The 27,961-nt window shown below is 35.1% G+C and overlaps 1 protein-coding gene across 1 annotated transcript; it reads left to right on the plus strand.

Moving 5' to 3' along the window:
• The first annotated feature begins 1,939 nt into the window (after positions 1–1,939).
• Positions 1,940–27,905, plus strand: tprg1 (tumor protein p63 regulated 1). The gene is made up of 5 exons (XM_042759197.1): positions 1,940–1,954; positions 3,695–3,786; positions 7,875–8,051; positions 24,786–24,939; positions 26,945–27,905. Exons 1-5 carry the CDS (start codon positions 1,940–1,942, stop codon positions 27,137–27,139), a joined length of 633 nt encoding a protein of 210 aa, XP_042615131.1. The 3' UTR covers positions 27,140–27,905.
• Positions 27,906–27,961: the final 56 nt, after the last annotated feature.

Consider the following 27,961-nt stretch of genomic DNA (forward strand, 5'->3'; position numbering starts at 1 on the left):
TACTTACATAATTACAGTGTATACTTTTTTCTTTATTTACCCTCTAAAAATGGAAGTGAAATGTAGGTGGGGTACATTGTAACATAACCATATGACAGCTTAAAATGTTATCTGATCGAATGAAAAAAAATATACATGACAAACTAAAATATTTTGTAAATATAAGAGAAAATAATATGTCGTTTTTTTAAGAATTACAAATAATCAGATTTTAGAGTTTGACAATGAACACACTGCAACCAGTGCTTGGGAGGACCCACATAAACGAGCAAAAATGCTTTACATATCTTGAAATAATCATTTCTAAACATTAAACATTGACTGTCAGTCTTTATTCACCTGTTTCTCATTGTTTCTCGTTCAAATTCATTAAAGTAAATAGTGTAAATTACATTGCTAATGTCAATAGGACATTACAACTAACTACTTTGTGCCCCGAGCTCCCCTAACATAAGTTACCAATGTTTCAAAACTTGTAATATTGAGTTAATATATTTAAAAACACAAAACAACACATTCTCACCTGTCAAAAGTATCCCCTTTATTGGGAAACTTCAATCCCGTAAGTTTTACAACCATCGCCTGTGCAGGATTGTGGCATCTTCGAATATTCGTTGATTATTATGGCGAATGACGTCAAATTGACCGTTAAAAATGGCGGACGCTTCTACGTGTTCGACGCAGTCGAATGCGAAATCTACCCAGTGTTGCCAAGTCCGCGGTTTTCGTGCGGAATTGGGCTACTTTAACACTGTTGCGCGGGTTGTTTTTCATGTCCATAACAAAATAACATTAAACCCATAACATAATAATCTAACCATACCAGGAACCTCAAAAAGTTTATTTTACCTAACCGGAATGTGATTTTTACCGGGGTATCCCCCCTCAAAACGTAATTGGGCTCGTTTTAACTAGCAATTTGGCGGGTTTTACTGTGAAAACCTGGCAACCCCGAATCTACCGACACTTATCTATGGCTGCTGTGATCATACATAGGTTTCGTTTTCTGTTCAACGCCCCTTTGTTCATATCACGGAATAACACGGAAGAAGGAAAGCACTGGTGCACCTGACGCCGAGTCAAACCGTCTAGTAAAAACATAGCAGGTTGATTTAATTCTTGCAGCCAGCGGTAAGATATACATTTCCTGCCCGCATTTTATAATACGTTTAATTATTATAGCATCTAAAGCAGTTTAAAATATAATTTATATATAAAACATATTTTATTGTTGCAGGCTAGGAATAAGAATTGTAAGTATAGGCTACTGGTTAGAATTACTGGGTTTGATTACAAATCCTTTTGATATATAACGATTCTTTTAGTACTCATGAGGACGAAAAACATTTAATGCCATTTGTTGTCATCAGCAGCCTGTTGCCAAACAATGAGATCACTGCAACTGAACATAGCTAACAAATCCCAAATAAATGAAAAACAGTTTTGTGTAACTTACCTGAACAGAACTTTTCCCAGCACGACAGCATCGCACAGTTCTTGGTTTATTTAGGTTCAGAGTCAAAGCTCACCAACTGATTCTTTGATTCATTAAAAAGAATTGGCTCATAAGAATCATTTGTTCGGATATTGGACTACATTTGTCGCACGTTTATTCACTTAAAAGAACCGGTTTAAAAGATTCACTGTAGGAATCAGGAAGTTTATTTTTATTTTTATTTTTTCAGTTTAAGACACTTTTTAAAACATTTTATTCTAATTTATTTATTTATATTCAATTCATTATACTTGTATCAAAAAACAGAATAATTTCACTGGTAACTTTGCAAACGATCTAATCTTTTAGGTCACTATGTCAGAGAAAGATGAAGAGACATTCAAGTCTGTGGACTTGGAGCAGCAAACCGAAAAAGATAAACCCAGCACACCTTCCAAAGAAACAAAGCCACAAATCCACACATACACAAACACCCAAACATAAATGGACAACACCAAAGTAAAAACCAAAACTTAACCCTCTACACATACTTCAGCAGCCAAAGTTAAATGGACATCATCTGTGGAACATTATAAAAAGAATATCAGTTTTCTACCCAGAGAAAAAACTTACTTTCTCCAAGTCACAATATATTGCTGATTGACCACAAATTGGTGTTCCACTGAGTTAGTAATCATTTCTGACACATTATCTACATTTCTTTTGTATGTTGGTGCAAGCAAACCATGGTTGCTCTGTGGTATAATATAGTGCTGCTGACAATCACCTTTTAAGCAAACAATTACAGTCATAATACTCTTTAATTGTCCAGTGCTATCGGTTGTCTGCCAATATTTAGTCAAACATATATTCTTCATCTGAAGAGAACACCAAAGGCTGTTTTGTTGTTTTTTTTGTTTCCTCAGTCTACCTGAGGTCATTTGATTAGCAAATTGGTTTTGTTGGCCAACTCAAATGCCAAATTTTGCTTTGTGAAAGTGGTGAAATGGGATTACTCATGCCTTAAAACTATACATTTGCATTTACAACCAACACTTGCAACCATTGTTTGCACTTGCAAAACAATTGCATTTGTATGACTGAGCAGTATAATGTGTTATTATTTGTATTGTAATCAATAGCATCTCTGGCTCTGTGTTTCTGGTGTTGCGCGACACCATAGCTAATTAATAGTTAGAATTAAGTGTTGCACAACACTATAGTCAATTAATAGTTAGAATCAAATCAGTTAAACTGACTGATGAAGGAAAAAAGAAAATATCCATGACAATCTATAATATGTAGGAACTTTATGGTAGACTTCTGGCATCAATTAATTTAAATTGAAAACACTTAGGTTTACCATTATAGTTTAAACTTTTTCAAAGCTTCTCTCATATTGACCACTACAACCATGTTAACATGAACAAGAACATTATGACATTCTAATATTTGGTCAGTGTCAAACACACCTTTTTGAAAGGAATTTTTACTATACAAACACTAAAAGAAAGAAGCGTGACATTCTCCACTTCTCCAGTGATTTACTGAAAAAATTTGAACAGTTATATGGCTTCAGCATAAAAGACGTTTAACAAATATAATTTTACAAATCATCGTGACTTGAGCTACGCTATCATTTTTATTTGTTTTTTTTTTTTGTTGTTGTTAATATAGATACAGAGCAAGTTAATCATAAAAAACATTTTTCAAACCATGTTTGATAATAAAACATGAATCAACATAGTTTTGCAAAGTATTACATTTGCTGTGCATTGACTAGGTTCACAAAACAATATTTATGTTGGTAATAGTACCAATCTCTAAACCAGTTATTACTTTGGTCTATTTGCCTATAAATAGACTTGCCAAGTTTAGTTCCCATTATTATTTGAAATTAACATCTTTTGTTATGACTAATGTCAGTGTTGCCGAAGCTGAGCATAACAGTACGCCTCAAGCTATCAGATTCATCTGTACAGAATAGAGAAGCTTAAGCACAACTCACATAATAACGAAAACCATGTTTCTCCACAAGTAACTTCTAGTTTTATGGTTTAACTGGTAAAGGGCCAAATGTTACACAGTGTAGCTTTAAGGAACACAGAACAAGTTTAGTTTGTGGAAATATTTTTATTATTCCGTAAAATAAATAGATGATCTAGCATTTTGCTCTACAGCACCCAATAAAGGGGTCTATCCCCACAAGCACCAAATGTACTGATGCTTAATGAAGATTGTTGTGTTTTGACATTTTAGCCTGGAACATTGAGCCATGGTATTGACGATGTTAAATCTCTGGTAAATCCCACAGAAGATGGTGCTGTCCAGAGTGTCTGGCTCATGGCTGAGTAAGTGTTTTTTTGTTGTTGTTGTTTTCTTAGCTAAGAGTACACAGTTAAAAGTACTTTTAAAATAACTATGCGTAGACTGTCTAGAAATGTGCAACATTCACATGGAGTAACTGTAAGCAAATCTCTTTCAGGTCTTTTGTCACATAAGCACTCACCACAGGATGCAATCCATTATCTCACTCAGTGTTCTGTAAATAAGTAAAATGTGCAGGAAATAATTAAAACTAAATAAACAGGCAGCAGAATGGAGCTGCTAGAAGACCTTTCGCTAAATATGCTGGCAGATGTCAACTTCTGTTTGTCTCCGAGCAGGCTTACAGGAAACAGTTTAAAGGCCTTGCTATATGAAAATTAATAATATATATTATAGTTCCCATGTTGCACACACACAGACACAGCACATGTTTTTTTCCAGCAATGCCTGAGCAGTTCTGTGGTTTGAGATTAGGCTTGAAACAAAAGATGAAGTTCATGGAATTCATGCATTTTGACTGCTATAAATTAATCAAAAAATAATAAAGAAAAAGTATCTTTAAATAAAAACAAATACAACATAAATTCATAATAAAAAATTCATATACTTAGTCTCATATTCCACAATTGTTCATGATCAAACATTCATATAACATTAAATGCATTATCTTGCCCTGTGTGTGTCCTCACATTATGTGCATAATTTAAAATCAATATAGAATGTTCTTACAAAAATCTACAATACCATGTAAAAGTTTTAATTAAAACATTTGCCTAGTCATAAGTTTCTTAACAAGTAAAAAGTACCTAAATTAAACACCAGAATGCTCTGTGTTGCACTTAGATTCCCATGTGCCGCTTCTGTCACTCTCCAAATCTGATGTGAGTAAGAGAAATGTGCAGAAACTCTCCATACATGAACTTCTCATTGGCCAGCTGAGGTGAAAGCACTGACAAATGATATGAGCTTTGGTATTTTGAAAAACAAAACGCATATTTTGATCTGAACATAATATCTGGGATCTAAAATATCTGTAGGCATGCATACGGGGCACTGCAAGCAATTTCGGGCCCTATAAAAGAAAATGAGTCTGGGCCCCCAACTGCACCCATTCCGCACCAAACATACAGTACAAGCCAACCTAGTTATCCAAAATCTTTGTCTGCAATTAAATAATACTGACCTATTACTTTGCTATTGCTTTTGACTACTAGGTATCAGTATTTAGTCAGAGACCTACCCATAGCCGCAGGAATATATTTTATCTGGGGATGGGGCTTGATGTTGTAGAGTGGGGCTGCGGTGGGGGATTTTAAACAAAATCCTTTGTTCTTTTACTGGCATGGATACAAATTAATGAAGACAACAAAATAAAACAACAAAAAAAAATAATTAATATATAACTGTCATTTTGTCATTTTTAGCTCAATAATATTTTTTTCTTATAATATTTGTATTATTTGAAGGTGATTTTACTAAATATTAACATCTACATGATGCACCATTTATCTTTTGCAATATCAGGGTGTAGCCTCTAGATGGCTGTATAGCCCTATATATAAATACATATAAACCATTGTTTATATATAAACTGCAGAGGGAGAATTTTACCATATGAACTGCAGAGTGAGAACTTAAGACAAAGCATGTTAATTGTATCAGGTTATTCACTGATATATTTAAACATTATTAAAGACTACATTTAGTAAAAGTCAAAATTTAAATGTTGATTTGAAGTGTCAGTTATTATTAAATCTGGACAGAGAAAGCATTTTGTTAGGCTACTCACATTAGCTACAGTGTGATCAGTCACCCGAAAGTCTTCAGAATAAATATTGGGTCAGTGTGACCAGGGCAGTATTTTAAAACATATAATTGAGTGTTTACATACCATGAACAGAGATGTTCTGTGGTTGAGATATGTATCCTATTTGAAAAAAACTGCATCACAATCAGCAACTGGTAAATTGAGATTCCAGTAGGTTTACTGGCATGATAAAAAGGCTTTACATAGCATTGATTGCACTTCAAACCAATGGTGTTGAGCATTATCAAATTTGGGGGGGGGGGGGGTTACATTTATCATTTCTATTGCATTACTACTAGTACTGTTACTGCTAATAAAACCAAAAAGTGTGTGGGTCCTTAGAATCGTCCTAACTAACAAATATCCCCCACCCCCACCCACTTAGCGGCACCCCTGCATGCATATTTTGCAAAGGCAATTTTTATCATTTTGAAGCTTTTAGAATATGTGGGACTATATAATTGGACCCACACAATTATAGACCTTTTTTGCAGAAGAACTCACAATAACTCAGCAGAGAATTCACAGCCAATGCAGCTAGCTATTGATTGATTGGTTGATTTGCAATAGAATAGTCTTTGAAATATATAAAATTAACTATGCATAGATTATTTAAGGATTCAAAAGATTCCCTAAGCCAGGAGTTTTCAAACTGGGATCTGGCCCATGATGGGGGTCTGTGAAAATTTTGAGAGAAAATATAAATGTGTATAAATTGTGTATATTTTTGTAAAAATAAAGAAAGAAATAGGTTTACATGTATCTCTTCTTACTTGGCCTATAAATTAAAGAATGCTTGCTTTTGTTATCCATGAGTTTTTAAAGACAATTTTCTAATTGGATTAATATTTACACTTAATATTAAATTGTTCATCATGAAATAAATTTTTATTAAAAATGTACTTTTGTACTTTAACTGTACTCTAATATTGGGTAGAAAAAAGATACACTGATACACAATTTAGTACAAAGTAAATATTTTCCACATTACAATTAAATAATTGCTTTCAATGTGACAATTTAACTACAAATCATTAATTTGAACATTTTAGACAGGGAGTCCCTCGCAAGGGAATTAACATACTTGACAAGAAAAGGCCTGAAAAAGCCTGCTCTAAGTTGCCATTTAGAATAACTGGAATAGAAACAATACTGAGGCAAGATTCATTTGTCTACATGTGCTAAACTAATCTGTAAAATTAAATTAACATATGTCTAACAACTTGTTTTAGAATCATTCTTTGCTTGATCAGAGCTGTGGAAGAATTGTGAGCGACAGATTTGTGGGAATGTAGGCCAGTGTAGTTACATTGATGTATAGTATGCATCACAGCAGAGGTCTGCAGTCGGGCCCAGTGGGGGACCCTTGCTAACATGTTCCAGAGAATTAAACTCTGTATGTTAATGAAAGATGCTATAAAGAATATTAGCCACACTGGAACTCCTGCCAGACCACAAACATATCATTGTACCATTGAGACATTTCACTGTAAAGCAGGAGAGGAGCAGCACGTCATCTGAGTTTTTTCAAAGTAGTCAAAAGCAGCAGTAGCAGAAATATTGCATGACAAGCTGACAACTGCTTATGAAGTTGAATATGGTGCTTAAGTGATTGATCCGCTTCAACTACCAGGTGATATTTCAGAACATTAGTTCAGACAGATATTATGAGAGTCATTCCATAAAAAAATGTATACAGCACCGTTAAATACTTACTTTACAAAATTAAGATTTAATAGCATTCATAAATACTTCAACACCTGAGTAATTAGGGATGCAAAATATGTCTGTATCATATCAGTTGAGATTTTTGTTTTGTTTTGTTTATACTTGTCGTCAATATGGGTTATATAAATGTATACATTTAGATTACCTTTACTGTTATGTGATTGTTAATCTTTAAAAATATGAATAATTTAATAACATTGTTAATCCTCAAATCTTAAGATGAAAATATTTTTTTCATGCTGTACATTATAATGTTGCAATTGTAATCCACTTGTAGCATTTAAAAAACTGAATTTCGGTTGTTTAATTTATTTAGAAATGTATTCAATGTATTTTTATTATTATTATTATTAATAATTTATGTTTTATAAATAGTATAATGCTGGTTATTTATCAGTTTTTTGCTTTTTATAAGATTGAACTAGAGACAGGAAGCAAAGAAGGAGGGGAATAAAATCAGGAAAGGAACCAAAACCATTATAAAACCACCACAACACAATTACATTAAATATAATATCATTCAAACAAACAAAACCAATATTTTTATACTCTCTCCATTTTCCTGTTACTGTGTAGAGTTGATCATTGGAACAATGAGAAAGAGCGATTGGTGCTCATCACAGAGAACACCCTCCTCATCTTCAAATATGACTTTGTCATGCTTAACTGTGAGCAGATTCAGAAGATTTCACTCAACTTCATCGACCGTATCTTCCATGGTACCTTCTGCTTTCCGCCACATACCCTCCTGAAGTAAGTAGCACCCTTTCTCTCATCAGCATCACTTCATTCATTGTTGAAAAGGCCACATCTCACTAATGCAACAAAAAAGTCTTAATTTGCCAGTATTTCCTCATCTTTTACACACACATCTGATATTCACATTGTTTGCTCAACTGTGCACAACAGAATCAAAAACACAAGCACAAAAAATTGTCTACGCTTCACTTATTGTTTTTGCCATGTGTAACGAAACCTCGTAAATTCAAGAACTCTCAGAACTTATTTTTCTGAGAAACATCTTTTCAGACTGGCATAATCCCCACTTTTTGCATGCCATGCTTAATTGCATGATAAGAGGAAAGTCTGGAGAGAGAAACAGCACATAGAGATGTGCTGTTATAGATGACGGCTTGGCAGGGCTTGTTGAGATTGAGAGATAGACTTGTCAGAGTTGGACTTGTAACCCAGAGGTCGCAGGTTCGAGTCTTATTACCTGCAGGGATTGTAGGTCGGGGGAGTGAATGACCAGCGCTCTCTTCCACCCTCAATACCACGAGTGAGACCCTTGAGTCAGGCACCGAACCTGCTAAAAGCACATCACAAAAAAAAAGTATACCCAGTGCTCCGGGAGTGTGTTCACAGTGTGTGTGTTTGTTCACTACTCACTGCTGTGTGTGTGCGCACTTGGATGGGTTAAAAGCAGAGTACAAATTCTGAGTATGGGACACCATACTTGGCCACACATCACTTTCAAGACTTTACACCGTGTCTACTCCAGACATGAAAGTTGTCGTGTGCACCGCAACATCTAAAGTCTGTCTACACTGGACGCGACAAAACGACCGTTGAAAATCATTTGAAATTCGTCTTCTTTAAAGACTCCTGCTCTGCCATCCAGAACTCTTCAGACCACATCGCATCTGAATGGCACGGCAAATGTGGCAGCAGGTCAAGCTGAAAGAGAATTGCACACAATGGCTTTTTTACAAGCTTACCAAGCTGACTTGCTTAGAGATCTAGATGACGGCAAGGGTTTTTCCCCAGAGGCAGTTTAGGAACTGAGCCGCACCACGGACTTAACAGACTCCTGCACACCATTGGGTGTGCGCTGTCAGCAATGGTGACTATGGAGAGGCATATGTGGTTAAATCTTGCGGACATTGGGAGGAAGGAGAAAGCCTTTTTTCTTGATGCTTCGCTTTCACCTTCTGGGCTTTTTGGCACTTCCGTTGAGGCGTTGGTCGAGAAGTTCAGGGAGGCCAATTTGCAGTCCGCTGCCTTCAACAAGTTTATTCCCCCCCGTTCCGAGTCTTCCTCTAAAACCTCTGAGGGGGCTGGTCCATCTTGATCTTAGGATCATAGGCAGGATCAGAAGAGTAGCATGGCTACTCGGGGCTAGTTGCACATCAAATTGAATTCTAGGGCTGCCCCCCTAATAGTCAACTTAAAATGAATGAACGAAAAGAGGCTTTGTCAACTAAAATTTTATTAGTCGGTTAGTCGCAGAAAAAAGTCTGTTCATGTCCATGACAGACAGAGCATTAATGGCTGCTCTTGCTCTAACATTACCCTAGATAAATATGCGTTATTAAGCAATATCCATGTTTGTGCAGAGTATGGAAGCTACAGTGGGGATAATATTTATTTGATCCCCTGCTGATTTTGTAAGTTTGCCCACTTACAAAGAAATTAAGGTTCTGTAATTTTATGTTAGGTTTATTTTAACGGATAAGACGGAATATAAACCCAAAAATCCAGAAAAAACACATATAAAGGTTAGAAATCGATTTGCATTTCAGTGAGTGAAATAAGTAATACTTTATATTAAGTGGCCTTAACTACTATGTACTTACATAAAAAATAAGTACAATGTACTTATAGTGTTCATATTGTATTGCAAAACACTTTTGCTGCTGTTGAGGTGGGAAACGGATAAGGTTAGGGACAGGTTTGTTGGTATGGGTAGGTTTTAGGGTGGGTTAAGGGGTAAGGGATGGGTCAACAGTATAATTATAAATGTAATTACATAAATTAATTAAAGATGTAATTACATGCTGGTATTTTTTAAATACAAGTACAATGTAAAAAACATTTATGTTCACAATAAGTGCATTGTACCAATGACTAATTTAAATGTAAGTACTAGGACTGTAAAAAAAAAAAAAGTCATTTTGACAGCCGTAGTAAGTACAAAGTTAAGGCCACTTAATAAAGTGGGACCGATTTAATTAATATAAACATGGGATTAGTCAACAAACAACACATTTAGTCGACTACTGGTCTACTAGAAAAATCTTTAGTTGGGGGCAGCCCTAATGACTTCCTTGCTATATTAATTATTGGTTTCATGTCAGTAACTTTGTCTTTGGATTGTAACCTTGAGCGGCCACTGAAGTGCCCAGGTGTTCCAATTTTTATTAGTCGGTTAGTCGCAGAAAAAAGTCTGTTCATGTCCATGACAGACAGAGCATTAACGGCTGCTCTTGCTCTAACATTACCCTAGATAAATATGCGTTATTAAGCAATATCCATGTTTGTGCAGAGTATGGAAGCTACAGTGGGGATAATATTTATTTGATCCCCTGCTGATTTTGAAATTTGCCCACTTACAAAGAAATTAAGGTTCTGTAATTTTATGTTAGGTTTATTTTAACGGATAAGACGGAATATAAACCCAAAAATCCAGAAAAAACACATATAAAGGTTAGAAATTGATTTGCATTTCAGTGAGTGAAATAAGTAATTGATCCCTACCAACCAGCAAGAATTCTGGCTCCCACAGACTGGTTATGTACCCATGTGAAACACAGAATAGTCCTGCCACTTTAAGTTACTCCTTATTGGTGAGAAGGAGACAACTGTTGGTGCGATTATTTGTAAATGACAGAAATACAAAATAACCATCAATCGGCCTCGGTCTGGAGCTCTGTGCAAGATCTTGCCTCATGGTGTAAGGTTTATCATGAGAAAGGTGAGGGATCAGCCCCGAACTACACAGGAGGAGCTTGTTAATGATCTTAAGGTAGTTGGGACCACAGTCACCCAGCAAAACATTGGTAACACACTACGCCGCAATGGACTGAAATCCTGCAGCGCCCACAAGGTCCCCCTGCTCAAGAAAGCACATGTACAGGCCCATTTAAAGTTTGCCAAAGAACATCTAAATGATTCAGAGAAAGGCTTGGATAAAAGTGCTGTGGTCAGATGAGACCAAAATTGAGCTCTTTGGCATTAACTCAACTCGCCGTGTTTTTAGGGAGAGAAATGTTGACTATGACCCCATGAACACCATCCCTACAGTCAAGCACAGAGGTGGAAACATAAATAAACCTACCATAAAAATGACAGACCCTTTATTTCTTTGTAAGTGGGCAAACTTACAAAATCAGCAGGGGATCAAATAAATATTTTCCCCACTGTACTAGCTCTCTTACTGCATGACACAAAGGCCGCAACACGATAACTTGCATTTTCTTTTTCTGATAACAGTGGAAACAACTTAAAATATGCCATTATTTTTGCTCATACAGATAAGAGTAATACATCTGAATCTGTCAAGAGTCTACTGTTATTTGTATACACTCACAATATCAACAAAATGTTGTGTTTTTGTAAAATAAAGAAAACATAGAGGATGCACTTTCTCCTGTCTCGATCTTGGTGAACTGGAGCGGCCATAAAAATGAATCGAAACTTAGCCTATAGGCTACTTGCAGACATGAGAAATATAACTATAGAAAGCTGGAAAATATATACTTTGAAATTATCCAATTCAAATTGAAAACAAGAACTTTCTGATTATATAGTTTGCATTAAAGGTGCATTTCTCTCTGAAGTCTTGTCCTGTACTACTTTATATTAAGTGGCCTTAACTACTATGTACTTACATAAAAAATAAGTACAATGTACTTATAGTGTTCATATTGTATTGCAAAACACTTTTGCTGCTGTTGAGGTGGGAAACAGATAAAGATAGGGACAGGTTTGTTGGTATTGGTAGGTTTAAGGGTGGGTTAAGGGGTAAGGGATGGGTCAACAGTGTAATTATAAATGTAATTACATAAATTAATTACAGATGTAATTACATGCTGGTATTTTTTAAATTCAAGTACAATGTAAAAAACATTTATGTTCACAATAAGTGCATTGTACCAATGACTAATTCAAATGTAAGTACAAGGACTGTCAAATTTTGTAAAAAAAAAAAAAAAAAAATTCCACATTCAAATGCAAAAACGTTGCATTCGAAATTTAGGTGTGCGTCAGCCATCAGGCAGCCTATCAGTGGCGCACAAGATGCGATAAAGATGTATATGTCATTGATTGCATTTGAATGCTTTTTTTAGCCTATCCAGTTAAACCCACTAAATGTGGCGCTGCTTTGTTGTTCATTCAATATATTGCGGAAAACGAGAAAATCAGTGTGGAGAAGATGTTGTTTACATCAAAACTGAAGCCAAGCCGTTCACACAGAATGCATGTTAAACACATTTTCTAGAGGGACATCTTTCAGCATTGCATTTGCGTCTCGCACAAGAGAGCAACATGTTTAGAAAGCCATGTAAAATTAATGCAACTCCAACTTTTAAAAAACATGTCTAAAGACGTTATGGTGGTTTTTCCCCATCCCACTGTATCTCATGTTTTTAAATGCAGAAAGTAGCCTACTCAACTGATTGGTTTTAACTCCTTTGTATTAAACTATACATACATGCATGGTGCTGTTTTTTTTTTTTTTTTTTTTTTTTTTTCTGATTAAGCAACTTTATTAATTATATATGGTTTATAAACATTATGCTTTTTTTTTCAAAGATTTTCATGTTATTTTATTACGCTTTGAAGAAACATGTATAATATTTTGCTCGATGCGCCCTTTTGTGGCCGCAGGAAAGAAGCCAAAAGCTTTTTTCCCCCAATTGAAATTATGCCTTTTAAATTCGAATATAATTAGAATTTAGTGTTTCAGTCATTTTGACAGCCATAGTAAGTTCAAAGTTAAGGCCACTTAATAAAGTGGGACCGAATTAATTAATATAAACATGGGATTAGTCAACAAACAACACATTTAGTCGACTACTGGTCTACTAGAAAAATCTTTAATTGGGGGCAGCCCTAATGACTTCCTTGCTATATTAATTATTGGATTCATGTCAGTAACTTTGTCTTTGGATTGTAACCTTGAGCGGCCACTGAAGTGCCCAGGTGTTCCAACTTGGATCAGTAACCTATAATATTCTCACAATAAAGTATTTTGTATGTTTTCGAGAATATTTTATCCAGTGGCTTTGGACTCTCATTCATTCCTGTACTTTTCTCCATCCTCAATGTGCTGCTTAAAGCCTTAAACAGACAAATGAAGAAAATCTGAGACCATGAGTCATTTTTCCTAACCGTATTAACAGTTTTTACAGGGTGATAATACCCACAATGCAGCAGGATTTAACAAATGGTATCAGAGGGGAAGGAAGCCTCTTTTCTTCTCTTAATTTTTGTGTGGAGGGATTATGTGAATGGAAATGGGATGTAAAGAGGACTTTATAACACAGGGAGGAGAGAACTGTCAGTACAGCTCTTGTGTAACCGATTAGTGGTTGAAATTAATGTAGTCCTTTCATCCAAACCTTTTAAAGCTGGCTCGGGGGACACCAACCCAAGTAAAACTAATTTGATGAATAAAACGTAATGTGGCGTGAAGTGCTTAGGAGAGGCAGGCCGTATTGGTCTGACTTTATCTCCCCACATTACATTCAATTATAAATAAAATGCCACTGAAAACCACCCTAGAGTGATGGAGGAAAAAAGCAAGCTTTAAAGCCACTCTCTTTCTTTTTTCTTCTCCTACCCTCTTTTGCTAAATAATTTCTTTCCATCTCCCACATCATTTTTTCTTGTCTCTCTCTCAATCTCATGCTCAAGCTGTCTGCACTTCTCTCTTTTAAATGAATGTGCACGCAGTTCTCTGCATATGTTGTCTTTTTTAACTCACAACACCACTTAAATATTATTCTTATTGATCTCCAGGCTGTCATTTCTTTTGTCTCATTGACTGTAGTCACTGCAGATGATGAGCCCTTCATTCTTTTATGGTTAGTCACCTCAGATGACACCTGAGATGTTTTTTGTTCAGAACCTCACTTACAGTACAGTAGTGGGACAGTAGTATACAGGATAGTAGAATACTACAGTAGAATTGCCTCAAAAGGGCAAACCTCAGCTTTTACTTTACACCATCGTTCACTATCAGTCCAATGAATTATTGAGGAAATGGAACGTCTTATAGTTCTGTGCTAAGTATTATCTTCATGTCAGCATGTATAAATTGAAATGCTCCAGTGTTATAATTGCAGGCATTTGTGCATTCTAAGGAAACTTAGTGTGCAGATTTTAGTCTTTGTTTGTGTTGTTTCTTTGAGCTATCAGTAGTTGACACCGGATCAATGCAATGTATCAGCCGAATATTATTAAAATATCCCAGACAGTGTGAACAGGACACCAACAAAAAATGCAGGGGTCTTGCATCATCTTTAAGGCATCAACATTTTCAGCTACCACTTCAAGTATAGAACTGGAATATATTGGCACCATATCAGTACTAATGTTAGTGTTTTTTATTCATTTATCAGTTTTGGTTGAGATTAGATACACTACCATTCAAAAATTTTGAGTCTGATTTATTTTATGGTTTTGAAAGATGATTCTTATGCTCAACAAGTAATACTGTGAAATATTATTGAAATTTAAAACAATTGTTTTCAGTTTTAATATATTTTAAAATGTTTTTGTTTTTATTCATTTGGCAAAGCTGAAATTCAGTGTTATATGATTCCTCAGAAACCACTCTAATATGCTGATTTGGTGCTTATGAAACATTTCTTATTATTATCAATGTTAAAAACAGTTGTGCTACTTAAAGTTTTTGTGATTTTTTTTTTTTTAATTTATTTTTATTTTTCAGTATTCTTTGTTGAAAAGAATATTCAAAAGAACAGCATTAATGACAGAATGTTGTGTAAAAAGTCTTTACTGTCACGATTGATCTATTTAATGCAATTTAATGCAATTTAATGCTGAATAAAAGTATTAATTTCTTAAAAACCCCAAAGTTTTAAATAGTGTCAGATCTGTCAGTTTAATATTTATGTCCACCTGTTTGTTTGTTTTTTTTTAATTTAGATTACATTTACTTTCATCTATTCTAGTAGCACTGCCATGTACTCTATAATTTTTAGCATATATATTTTTAGAATATCTATTATAATGTTGTGATGCCTAAATTAAATTGAAGCATTAAAAACTATTGTACTGTGTATTATATTTTAATTTTGTTTCTAAAATAGTGTTTTTTAATATTGTGCATTCAGACAGAATTTGACAACTCTGTCAAAAACATTTTGTCATATTTAAAACCTTTCTGCAGATTTCCTCAGAATTGTCCAACAGTCAGCGCAGGACACGTTAAAAAAAAGTGTGCTGATAACATGTGGACTTTTGCCATGAGTCTTGAGGCTTTACTAAGGACAAGAGAGACTTGTAACTTTTTCTACCCGTACACCTCTTAGCAAAAAGAGCACTGGATGTGTATTCAGTCGGTCAATCAGGAAAAAAGTTTTCACTTGATAATGAAATATATTTACTGTACATCCAAACAATGCGGTGATTACACCATGTCTAAGTTTTTATTATGGGTTATAGTGAGGGTTTGCTCCAGATGTATGTAGGCTACTGATAACTTCCATTAACTGCAAGGAGAATGGTTTATGGTGGTTTTAAATGAGTCTTAGCCCCGATGTAGTGCAAAGAGAGTTCATTCACTGTGGCTGGATGAAGGGATGTTTTCAAAAAGTGCTTTTCAACCCAGACTGTCTAGACATTACCCATCTAACCTGCACATCACTCATGTGTTCTCCGTAGCTTGTGCTGACAAGAGATTTTTTGAACATTTTTACAGAATGTTTCAATAAAAAAACAAGTCAAGTGTAAAAAGGATGTTTATGAAACATCAAAATGTGTCAGACTTGAAGCCAGTGTTTTCAGCTATCTGTCGAAGGAAAGCATAGAGAGGATGAAATTTGCAATTAAGCACAGAAGATTGCCATTACAAAACTTGGATAGGCAAAGCAATGACCATATATTGCCACAGAGAATAACTGTGTTCTGTTAATATACATTGTAAAATGTAATTTATTACTATGAAATGAAATCAAAGGTGAATTTTCAGCAGCCATTACTAGTCTTCAGTGTCACATTCTAATATGCTGATTTTTTTGCTCAAGAAACATTTCTTCACATATTTTGTGGAAACCATTATAATTTTTTATTATCATTTCTTCTTCCACTTTTGATTAATTTAATGAGTCATTGCTGAATAAAAGTATACATTTCTTTAAAAAAGAAAAAAAAAAAAACATTGTAGATATACATGTACATTGTAGCTGCATAATATGTATACAACTTCAAAATTAAATGAAATGCTGAATTTCAAAGTTTTTTGTTCAATATCTAAACCAGGGGTGTCAAACTCAATTGGAGGCCCGGAGCCCTGCAGAGTTTAGATTCAACTCTAATTAAACACACCTAAACCAACTTATCAAGTCCTTCAGGCTTATTTGAAATTGACACACCTGGTTTAGATAAATCTAAACTGATCAACCACATAACATTAACCAGGGGGGGCGGCGATTTAGTGAATTGGGGGCCCCAGGCAAATATAGGAATGGGGGGCCCTTACATTTGCACACATTTACCTAGATCAACCCTCGAGGTCCTTTTTTGTCGTGATGCTTGCTGCTGCACAATGGTGCCAGATTGTTGTGTCCAATGTTTCTAAATTTTTTATTGTACATTGCTAATGAGTTCTTTACATTTATTCATTTAGCAGATACTTTTATTATTTCAATTGATTTTACCGTGTTTTTTAGTTTTAACATAAAACAAAATAAATTATAAAATGATAAACCTCACAACTGAAACTTTATATTTCTGGGATGAGTCAGAAGTATAAATTATTATATTATTTTAAACAGATTTATGTGAGTGAACTATTCGCATTGGTCTGAACAAAAACTGCAGACTGGATTATTGAAAATGCACATTCATTCTCTGCCAGTAGGAAGTGCTTTTGGAGTCAGAAATATAGTGGTTTCCCCGGTAACAGGCTCTAAACAAAACAGCTCAGCTCATAAATGGTACTTTATCAGGTAAAATGAAAATGTGAGTTACAGCGTAAGCCTACATTTTATTTTAGTCATTTTAACTTAGGGCTGTCAATCAATCTAATTAATGGCATGATTGTCATGAGTTAACTTGTGAATAATCGCAACTTAATTGCACATTTTTTATCTGTTCTAAATGTACCTTAAATGAATATTTTCCCCATGGTTTCAACAGACAAGGCTTAAGCTAGTCCCAGACTAAAATGCATGTTTGAGCTGTCTCAACTGAAAATATCTTGCTCTGACATAATCTAAAAACTCATTGTTCTGTGTCAATATGCACACCTGTAAACACTTTCTTTTTAAGGCATTTTTGTAATGCAAAAATTAATTTATGCAATAAATGTTTATTATTAGTGAAACCAGTTAACAGAGCATGAAGAGTAGACATGTTTCATAGGTCATAGATGTTTTCCAATAACTTGTTTCATGTCTATTAGACACATGAAAGAAAAAAAAAAAAAAAAAAAAAAAACAGAAATACTAGCTTCCTATTACGTCTCTTTCTTTTGTCATTGAGCACTTTACACAAACCTGTTTGCATTTTCGCATGACAGGGCAGCTCACTTCTGAACATGCAAAATGTACATTTATTATCTATTATTACATTTGTTTGCCTCTCTGTGCCACAACTGTATTTTGATGCAGCTAAATTCTCAAAACTGTTTTCATTGATACATTTGACTGTTTGTTGTCAGACAACGGGATGAATATGAAATAGTGACTGAAACGCGACCCATTAAGACTAACCAGCTCTCCCTACCGAGAAGTTAATCTGCACAAAAAATATATAATCGTGCCGTCGTCTGATAAAAATCAAATAGGCTACAGAATAGCTTGAAGACAATAGCTGTGCTGTGACTATTTCAGCTATACTTATATGTAAAATTAGAGAAGCAACATATCAGTGTTTTAACTGAAAGCGCAGCTCCTTTCAGCCGCGCGCTGAACGCAGAGAGAGAAGTGTGCGCGCGCTGGGAAAAGAGGGACCTCGCGCTCGTGCGGCAGTCAGCTTAAATTTTTATTTTGCTACAAGCTGGATACACAAGAAGCACGTTCAACTCGGACGCGCAGACGATGCGTGCATAAACACCGTAAACAGCAACCGTTCGCGTGTCCGCGCTTAATGCGCATCTCCTATTGAAAAGCATTAGGGGGCCCATAAATCTAAACTGATCAACCACATAACATTACTTAACAACTTACTATTAAAAATCAATTGTTTGACACACCTGGTTTAGATAAATCTAAACTGATCAACCACATAACATTACTGAACACTTGATTATGAATGATTCAGGTTTGCGGTTTGGTCAGCAGAGGGGGCAGTTTCACACATTTAGAGCAGCATCCACTTACAGTACATATCCTCCCCAAACAGCGCTGTATCCAAAACCACCTTGCACATATTATCTGATTAAGAACCAGGCTACCGAAATAACTTCTGAATCACTTTAAGCATTTTAGTTTTGCAGATTTCCTAGACCTTGCAATCTATCTGAGCTGTTTCCATTAAGTGCTCTGGGTGGGGTATAAACTGCCCAAATGAAAGAACTGTATTGCAGAATTCATTGTGATTGACTTCCTGGGGTGGATTAGCTAAAGTTTACATAGGGATTTGTTAACCATTTCTTAACTACGTGTCAACATGCTAGTGCTTGTCAGGTCATTCACTGTATTGACTGTGTCCACTGCACTCATAAAGATTAATGTTTCAGCATTGTTTGGACCTGAGTGACTCTGGGATGATTTGTCATTGTCAAGAAGCATAATGCTAAATCTCTAAATCTTGTGTGTTTTATATTGCGAACGCTGATTTATTCCTGACTGCAGTAAAATATTGCCTACAGTGCTATGAAAAAGTATGTGAAACCTTGGGAATTGGTTGGTTATATCAAAGTCCCTTTAAGACAGGTCATGTCACTTGGGGGCCATCTTTGAAACACCTCTCGGGCATCCAAGTGCAACTCCTATCTCTTTGGGGAAACATCAAATTCAAGAAAAACTGTTCACTAGGCTTGGGATTAAATTTCATATTTGAAATCACCAAAGAAATCTGCTGTGTCATAAATGTTGTTTATTTTGCTCAAATAGCGTTATAAAAAGCTTATTATTCAGGCCTGATCAGCCAGTGCACATGCGCAGTCCTAAGCTCACGTCTCTGTTTCTATACCGGGATGCTTCTAACGGCAGCTGCAGTGACGCACTGACTTTACCGATTAGCGAATGGCTCCTTCATTCAGAAAGCGGGGCTTCCTGCAACTGAGCGGCCATATTGAGCGTTGCATTTTTCCCCATTCAAAACTATACGAGTGACATGTTTTGGGTATTCTATAGTCTTTGGTTATATGTATTAATTGGTCATAAAATGTCATCTGATCTTCATCATTGTCATGACAAGTATAGACAGACACAACGTGCTTAAGCTAACAACACAAAAACAATAATAATCTTCCATGTCTTTATTGAACACATCCCATTAAACATTCACACTGCTGTGGAAAAAGTTAGCGAAGTGACTTTTTGTGATGAGTTTCACAATTTAATCCCTTGTATGTTCTGAGCAGCTAACCATAAAAGCATCTTCTAAATGGCAGTACTAAATGAAAACTATGGTATTTAAACAAAATAAGGCACAATACACTTCAATGTGCTGTTAAGAAAAAACATTAAAAGCTCAAAAAGTAAAATTTGATGAAAATTTGATGGCATTTAATGCAGAAAACCAACCAATTCCAATAGATGAACATACTTTTTTCTTTTTTTTTTTTCTTTTTTTTTGCATTTACATTCCTGAATCTTCACCTGCTGAAGGAAATTAGTCCCCGGATAGAAGAAGGCCCCACCTCTCTCTTATTCTCTGTCGGTGTCTTTCGATCATGCAATTCTCCTGTCAAGTAAAAGAGTGGCTTATGGATGTATGCCATGAGTGTTGTAAAATCTGGCCGTGCTGCTCAATCGTAGGATCTATTGAGCAATCTGAAGATTTGTTTGTTGGCTCTGGCACTCCGCGAGCCACTTGCCCTGACAGCTGTGGCAGACCTCTGATATTCATCTAGTGTGTTACCAGTCCTCAGTCATACAAAGTGCAGTCGACCGCTACAGGAATTTCAAGACGCTGCACCAAAGCTTAACTAAGAATACATTGGAGTGTGTGTGTTTCTTGTTGTTTATTTTTGAGTTGTTCAAAAAATGAACCTCATCAATCCTACATTAAACCTCACATGCAACTGTATATTAATTATTTTATCTTCTTTCTCATGTCATTCAAGGTAACACTAAATGATTGTAGAAAAACAATTTACCATGTGTTTGTTATATGTAACAATATGTAATACATTAAGTCAGTGGCACTGACATGACATTTAATCTAAGGAATGTGAAATGTTTTTCCATAAAGTTCATTTCTCAGTGATCCAAACTAATACCTGGTAAGCCAATCACATAATGGCCCTGATGTCACTGAATCACTTTCAGATATTTCAGTCATCATTTGCAGATACCATAGAAATCAATGATTAGTGGTGTAAAATGAATCGCAAATGTTGCACAAGTGTTTAAGATCACTTAATAAACAGCTGTTTTTTGATCACAGACTCCAAAACACTTTAAAGCAAACATGTCAGCAAACATAATGAAAATAAATGAACAGGTGGTCAATTTATAACATGATCTTTTTTATTTTTATTTTTTTATTATTATTATTATTATTATTACACAAAAGCAGTTTATTAAGGCATTCCCCTTGTGGAGGGAGTCTGACAATACTGACACTTTTGAAAAGGATTTAAATTATTTAATAAAATTAATTATTTAATAGTTTAATAGTTAGTTTTTGCATATATAAATGTCACATTTTTTATTTCTTTGAACAACAATATTGTCTGCACTTTGAAGCAATAACAATTTAATGATTAATATGATTTTCAAAATGATAAAATTAATTTATAATTTATATATATGTGAGAGTGTGTGTGTGTACACTATCCCACTATTGTTTGTTTTGTAATTGTAAAACTTAGTAACATCTTGTGCCAAAGCATTTTTAAAAATGACTCTTGCATCTTTATGTTTGAAAAATGTTCCTTCAAATTCTGTACATAAACAGACACAAAACATTATTCCAATTTTATGGCTAGCAGGAAATGTTAAATTTAGTGTGACTTTATTTCTAGGAATGCATTCCTGTGTGTAACGCGTCTCAGGGAAGCTTGTGCGTCATGCATGACAGATCTTAGCGTTTATTTTTCACCTCCTCTTCTTCACCTTTTCTTTTCATCCCTCCCTTTCCCTCCCCTTCTCCATCTTTCTCAGTCATGTAGAGTGATGGAATGAAATAGTGTGTGTAAGAGAGAGAGAGAGAGACTCGTGGCAATGATCAGTGAAAGCTCAAGCCTGTACCATAAACAGTGAATGTCACAGCCCGCTGGCTGCTGCAGCCCAGCCCTCTGCCTGTCTCAACTGGCCCTCACGTTCTGATAGCTTACCTCTGGAATCATCTGGAATCAACTCACACACAGAGTAAAACACACAATTGCTTTCCCACAAACAATGTATGCACATTTTATGCTTTTAAGCAAACATACAAAAACCTTATATACTCAAGACACAAATTTTCAGCCTTTTATTTCTGAGTCAGGCTTTGTGCTGCCCCATAATCACCTTTCCTCTCTTTTTCTCTCAACACAACAGTATATTCAGCAGGGTGTAGCCAGCGAGACCTCAGCAGCCATTGTCAAGTTCTGAAAGTGTTAGTGTAAACAGGCAGCCCCGGGAGAGCTGGAGACACAGCCTTGCCCTGTAGTTACGTTTTTGTTTTTTTGTTTTTTCTTATCTAAAGAGTCCCTCTTTCTCTGTAGCTTTAAGGTATGTGTGTTTGGCAGGAACTGGTCCTGCTTAAGAGTCTGTTGGTTTTGTCAAAGTACGACACACCTGGAAATGCAACAGGCACGTTTTTAAGCATCTGTGCACATAATCAAATCAACCGTTTTCAATTGAAGATGGGGATATGTATCAATAAAAGGATTTATAAGTAAAGATTCAAAGCACTGACATCTCTGTGTACACTGAAAACAAAAGATTATATGTGCTACAGAAAATAACCTAAATGAAAAAACAGACATTAAACATACTTAAAGAAATCATTTACCTCACCCTCCCAAAAAATTATGATATATTTCAGTTATTTAATAATTCTCAATGTGTTAGTCATTATTTATCCACTCTTATTTCATTCTATACCTGTGTTTCTGCAGCAGGATATTGATGATAGTTCTTATGATCGTGTTGTAGTCCATACTTAATATATGTGCGACATCATATGCATACATTGTCATATAATATCTTGAAATAAAAAAGTTGACACCTGCAATTGTTACCTTAAAGAGCTATTTCTACATTTTTTAACCCATACAAATTAGTATTATTTATATATACTTCTTTATTTAGGTTGATAGAGAGATATTAAATAATATTTGGACTTTTTTTCAGTGTATTTAAGCACTGCGTCATAACTTTGAAATATATAATTTGTGACAAATGCAGAGAACTAGTGAATAAGTGAAGAGTGTTGGGGAAAAAGTGATGTGGAGAGTGAATGAAGAGAAAAGAAATCAGCTGTTTCAACCCTCAGGCTGAATGTATCCATCTATCAGCTCAGAAAAACAAAAAAAGGACAGTTAAAACCTCCTGCGGCTAAACAATGAATGCTTTGTAGTGATAACAGTAGATGCTTTACTTTACCTGGAGCCCAGTCTTTCTGTATGAGAGTGAATTGGTTACGTTTAACTGCCAGGGCGTTGTGCTGAAGGGCACATCAGTCTCAGTGAGACACACGAGAAGTGTTTTTCTCATGAAATTTCAGTAGAGTAATATAACTTCTTTCACTTCCAATTTAAAACCCTACACTTTAAAAAAATTAAATTTATTTACTGGGGAGCCAAAAATGGTTCTTTTATGGCATCGCTGCAAAAAAACCCCTTTTGAAACCTTTATTTTTAAGAGTGCATCTAAGATGAAAGGTTCCCAAAGTTGAATTTACACCAAGCTCATTCCATTAAAAGCTCTCTTGAATTAAGAAAATGCCAATTACATTTCACAGATTTCCCAGACCTCTCTGGTAACTAATCATTCTGAAAACAAATAAAAATGTTAAACATTTCACAAACCAACACATTCCTTATAAAAAAAAAAAAAACCATTCAAAAGCTATTATAATAACAACCAAAAAAAACAATGTTAAACGGCACAATAACAGCTAGTTGGAATGTATTCAGATTTTAATATACATTCATGAGGAACGTGGTTTTAAACCAATGATATTTCACTGTGGGCGGGGCTGCCTGGAGCAACAACACAGAAATAGAAACTAAGAGGTCAATTGCATTTTTCAAAAAAATGCAATTAGTGCATTTTTTTGCACTAATAGAGTGGTTCCCAATCCTGGTCCTGGAGAATCCCAACACTGAACATTTTAGATGTCTCCCTATTCAAACACACCTGATTCAACTCATCAGCTCATTAGTGAAGACTCCCAAGACCTCAAATGTGTGTGTCAGATAAGAGAGACACCAAAAGCGTGCAGTGTTGGAGGTTCTCCAGGACCAGGATTGGGAACTACTGCACTAATATATGATGCAATACTTAAAAATTGGTATCAAATGAAGAATGCTGTTGTGTCTTGGTACAATTGTATGGAAGATTTGTAAAAAATCACAGCCTTCCATGCCATGACTGATGGAGAAACAGTACATAGTCAACTGTGAAAGATGCTTGTAAAATATGGAATGGTGCCAACACATTTCAAAGAGCGAGTGTTTGGAGGTTTTAAAGCACTGTGTTTGCTGCCAGACGCTCTCTTGTCTTCTGAGGTTTCATCAGCCTGGAAAATAAAGACATCGCCTCTAGGCTTTTCATTAAAATCTATTTACTTAAAATGGCAAAAGAGAAAGGCAGGGGGAATGAAAGAAAATCTGATGAGCGGAGGGAATTGCCTCTAAGCTTAGCAAACATTACATTGGCTTGTGCATAAAAGAAGCGACCTGAAGAAAAATGGTGGCAGTTTTGGCAGGCAGCAAAGCTTGGGGGGTCTGCGGGGTCAAGCAGACCTAATTGAAAGCATGAAATTGTGAATCACTGAGCAGATAATGCACTTGTTACTAAGAATTTGCAGCTGTAGAAACAATAGATGTGTGTTTCTGTTTTTGTACAGTTGAGTGATTTTTGTGCATGCTTTAGCAAACTCGTGCAAATAATTTAGTTCTTTAAAATGGACATTTGTAATATAATCTTTTTCCTTTCCTTTTTTCTTTTCTTTTTTTCATTTGTGCATTTCCTAGTCTTTTTCTCTGCTCTCACTGAATTCTCCCACTAGACTTGCAGTCAGTGCAGAGGGTTTTTTTTATTATTTTTTTTTTTTATTTTTTTTACTTTTTGATGCCAGGGACCTCCAAATGTGTTGATTCCCTTTGTGAGGTACCCACTTCCTAATATATATACGCTATCATTTATGTCATTGCATGCATGCATTATGTTATGTGTTTGTGTTTTTCAGGAGAGAAGGTGAGGGTATTCGGGTGTTTTGGGACAAACTCAGAGAACCATCTTTCACTTCCCGTTGGAATCCTTTTTCTGTTGAGTATCCTTTCACTACATTCACCTATCACCCTGTCAAGAGTGCCAATGAGGAGCTGGGCCGCCTTTGTGATGTGAGTATTACAATGCAACACACAGAACACTTTTATCAAAGTCAGGTCTCATGCCATACATTTGATATATTTCTATAAGATGTCTTGTTTTAGTCATACTATTAGACTTAATAATGGCAAAACCCAACCATTATATGAGCTCAATTCTCAAAAACTCTTACACACAAAAATAACACAGACGCTCCTACAAAACACTCATAGATGTAGAAAGAATCCACAGTTTCTTGGAATTCGACTTTGGAAGAAATAATGCATTCATGGATGGATGGTGTAATATTTATTTCAATACATGTTAAAGATTTCAAAAGAATGACTACCTGAGGCTGAGGAAAGGTTACTTAAGGCAGCGTTTCTCCAACTGGGTTCATTGTTAAGCCACGGGGTCAGGAGAAATTTCCTAAATAAATCTTACCAAAAACCATGGAACAAAAAACTATTGACTTAAGTTTTTGTCTATAAGTATTAATGTATGAACGGCTTACTAGTTTTACAAAGGGGCTTAGTGATGCATTGGCAGTGGAATGTTAAACAAGTTCAAATTCAATTTTATAGTTTATCTGTGTACATTAAGCCATTAAGTAATTTCCTGCCACAAAAACATTCATGATTCAGGTTTTAAGAGGCCAGGCACTGAAAGTTGTTCATTAAGATATCAACATGGCAATGATTATAGTTTACTGTAATTACTATAAATGCAATTAGTTGAACATTAGAGTGATTTTTTTGGCCTGCTTCAGAAGTTTCTCTCTCTCTCTCTCTCTCTCTCTCTCTCTCTCTCTCTCTCTATATATATATATATATATATATATATATATAAAATATGTATGTACTGAGTATTTATGATAAACTAAAATACACTTATAAATACAGTGGGTATAGAAAATAATCACCCCCTTTTAAAATGGTAAATACAGCTCTATAAAACAAAAATTGTGTACGTCTTCATTTCAGGCTGCAAAGCAACAAAATGTGATTATTTTAAAGGGGGGTGATTCTTTTAACTGTATAAATATAATATAATGTCATTTATATTGTAATGTATTTGGATATAAAATTGTATTTATATAAATTTGTAATGATCAGGTTGCAATTTTGAACATTTAAAATGATTACTTTTAAATGAAATAATGAATAACGCACTACATTTACAAAATCAAGTACTTTATATGTGTAGAATATGTCAACATATCAGAGTAAGTGTATATACTTAAACATAATTTAAAATGTACTGTGAAGTACACAACAAAACATTAATAAAACAGTAATTAAAAATCTCATTTAAAGATTTGATATTATTACAAAGTGTTCGTTTTAAAAGTACACTTATGCATGTAAAGAAGAAAAAAGTTTTTTATATATAGTTTTAAGATTTGAAGTGCACTACAAATACACGTTCAGTATAATTAAGCACTTGCTTAAGTGCTTAATTGTATTGAAAGCTATATGATTTTGTAGTTGTCATTGCTAACTATCTGAAGTAGCCTCCTTATTATGTCATGATGATCTTTTGGAGTCGGGGGCCCGTGGACAGTTTAGGGCTATGAAAATGTTTAGACAATTAAGTCCAATTAATATTTTACGCATATGTATAGATAGATCACTTTCAAAACATGAGCTGCAAAATTTTGAAATGACATTTGTTCGGGTCCATGGCCATGGGGTCCAGGACAACCTGCTTTCCTTTTAAGTATGTACAGTATGTAATTCAAGGTGTAAGCGAGGGGTCTTATGCAGGTGACCACACAGATCGCATAATCAGTCATTTGGACTTCGGGGTGTCTGCTCCCACAGCCACTTTCCCATTCCTCACATTCCACCCCACCTACTGAGGTGCACAGCAGGTTCAACAAAAATGAAGAACGGTATAAAAAGAGATAACATATACACAAATGTTTTGACAAGCATAAACTGCCAACCTGACAAACATGAGATGAGTTAAATAAGTTTTCAAAATATGTTTTAGTACTGAATAAATTACTTTTCCATATTTTCCTTCATTGTTTAGATTGAAAACTTCAGGGAGCAGCTGACTTCAGCAGCACAGAAAGCCCACAGCAAGAATCCTGTACCTGGGAAAGCCAACGGAGTTCTTGTGCTGAATCAACCTATCCTAATCGAAACATATGTGGGTCTGATGTCTGTCATAGGCAACCAAAACAAGCTGGGCTATTGCTTAGCACGAGGCAACATTGGTTTCTGAGGGCACTTTGTGAGTCTTCCAGTGATGGTTTACACTAAGTAATTCTCTTAAACCAGCTTAGCATGTGTAATTTATACTTGTCCATCAAACCTTTTAGTTTCACCTAGTTATACTGCCCCAAAATCTTTTTAAATAACAATGTCAGTTGGGTCATTTCCTTTGGGTTGTGTCATAACATAGAAAATATGTTGTCCCTCCTCCTACGACTTCCTGTGTAGAAATATCTCGTTTTTAGTTTTCTGTTCTTTCTCTGCAGGAACTGATTCATCGCTATGTGATTTGTAAAGTGCCTTTCCTTTCTTTCTGTATTTATGCTGATATTCTACCCCATCACAAGACTTCTTACAAGTCAATTGATGCATGAAGGTACACAACTCATATTTCTTTGATGGTTTAGGGTTTATTATTACAGTAGAACACAGAGCTGGATTTTCCCTCATTTTGTAATAACTACATTTACTTAGTCGTCTTGATTTGTTTCTACAGCAGAATGCCAAACATAAATGCTAATACAGAAACTTGGTTCATTAGAGCTGAATACATTTTCATTAAATACAATTAGGAATAATTCAAACAAAATTGTGCCTGACGTGTGCTTCATTTGTCTGAATAGTCTGCACTATTTTGATTTATTGGGCATTTCCCTGTGCATGAATCATTAAGGTGGGGCCAGTGTATTGGCCATAGTTTACATGATGTAGAACAGTCACTGATTGTGGATACTTTTCATTTGTTATTAAAAAAATAAAAATTGTGCAGCATCTTACCTTGGTAGTTTGGTAATTTCATAATTTTTTTATCATTTTGTATTATCATAATTCA

The sequence above is a fragment of the Cyprinus carpio genome, chromosome A6 (assembly GCF_018340385.1).
Source record: "Cyprinus carpio isolate SPL01 chromosome A6, ASM1834038v1, whole genome shotgun sequence".
In the NCBI taxonomy this organism is placed as follows: Eukaryota; Metazoa; Chordata; class Actinopteri; order Cypriniformes; family Cyprinidae; genus Cyprinus; species Cyprinus carpio.

Coding starts and splice junctions, on each gene's coding strand:
- tprg1 (XM_042759197.1), top strand. Junction 3,787..7,874: donor AGTGTCTGGCTCATGGCTGA/GTAAGTGTTTTT, acceptor GTTACTGTGTAG/AGTTGATCATTGGAACAATG. Junction 8,052..24,785: donor CCGCCACATACCCTCCTGAA/GTAAGTAGCACC, acceptor TGTGTTTTTCAG/GAGAGAAGGTGAGGGTATTC.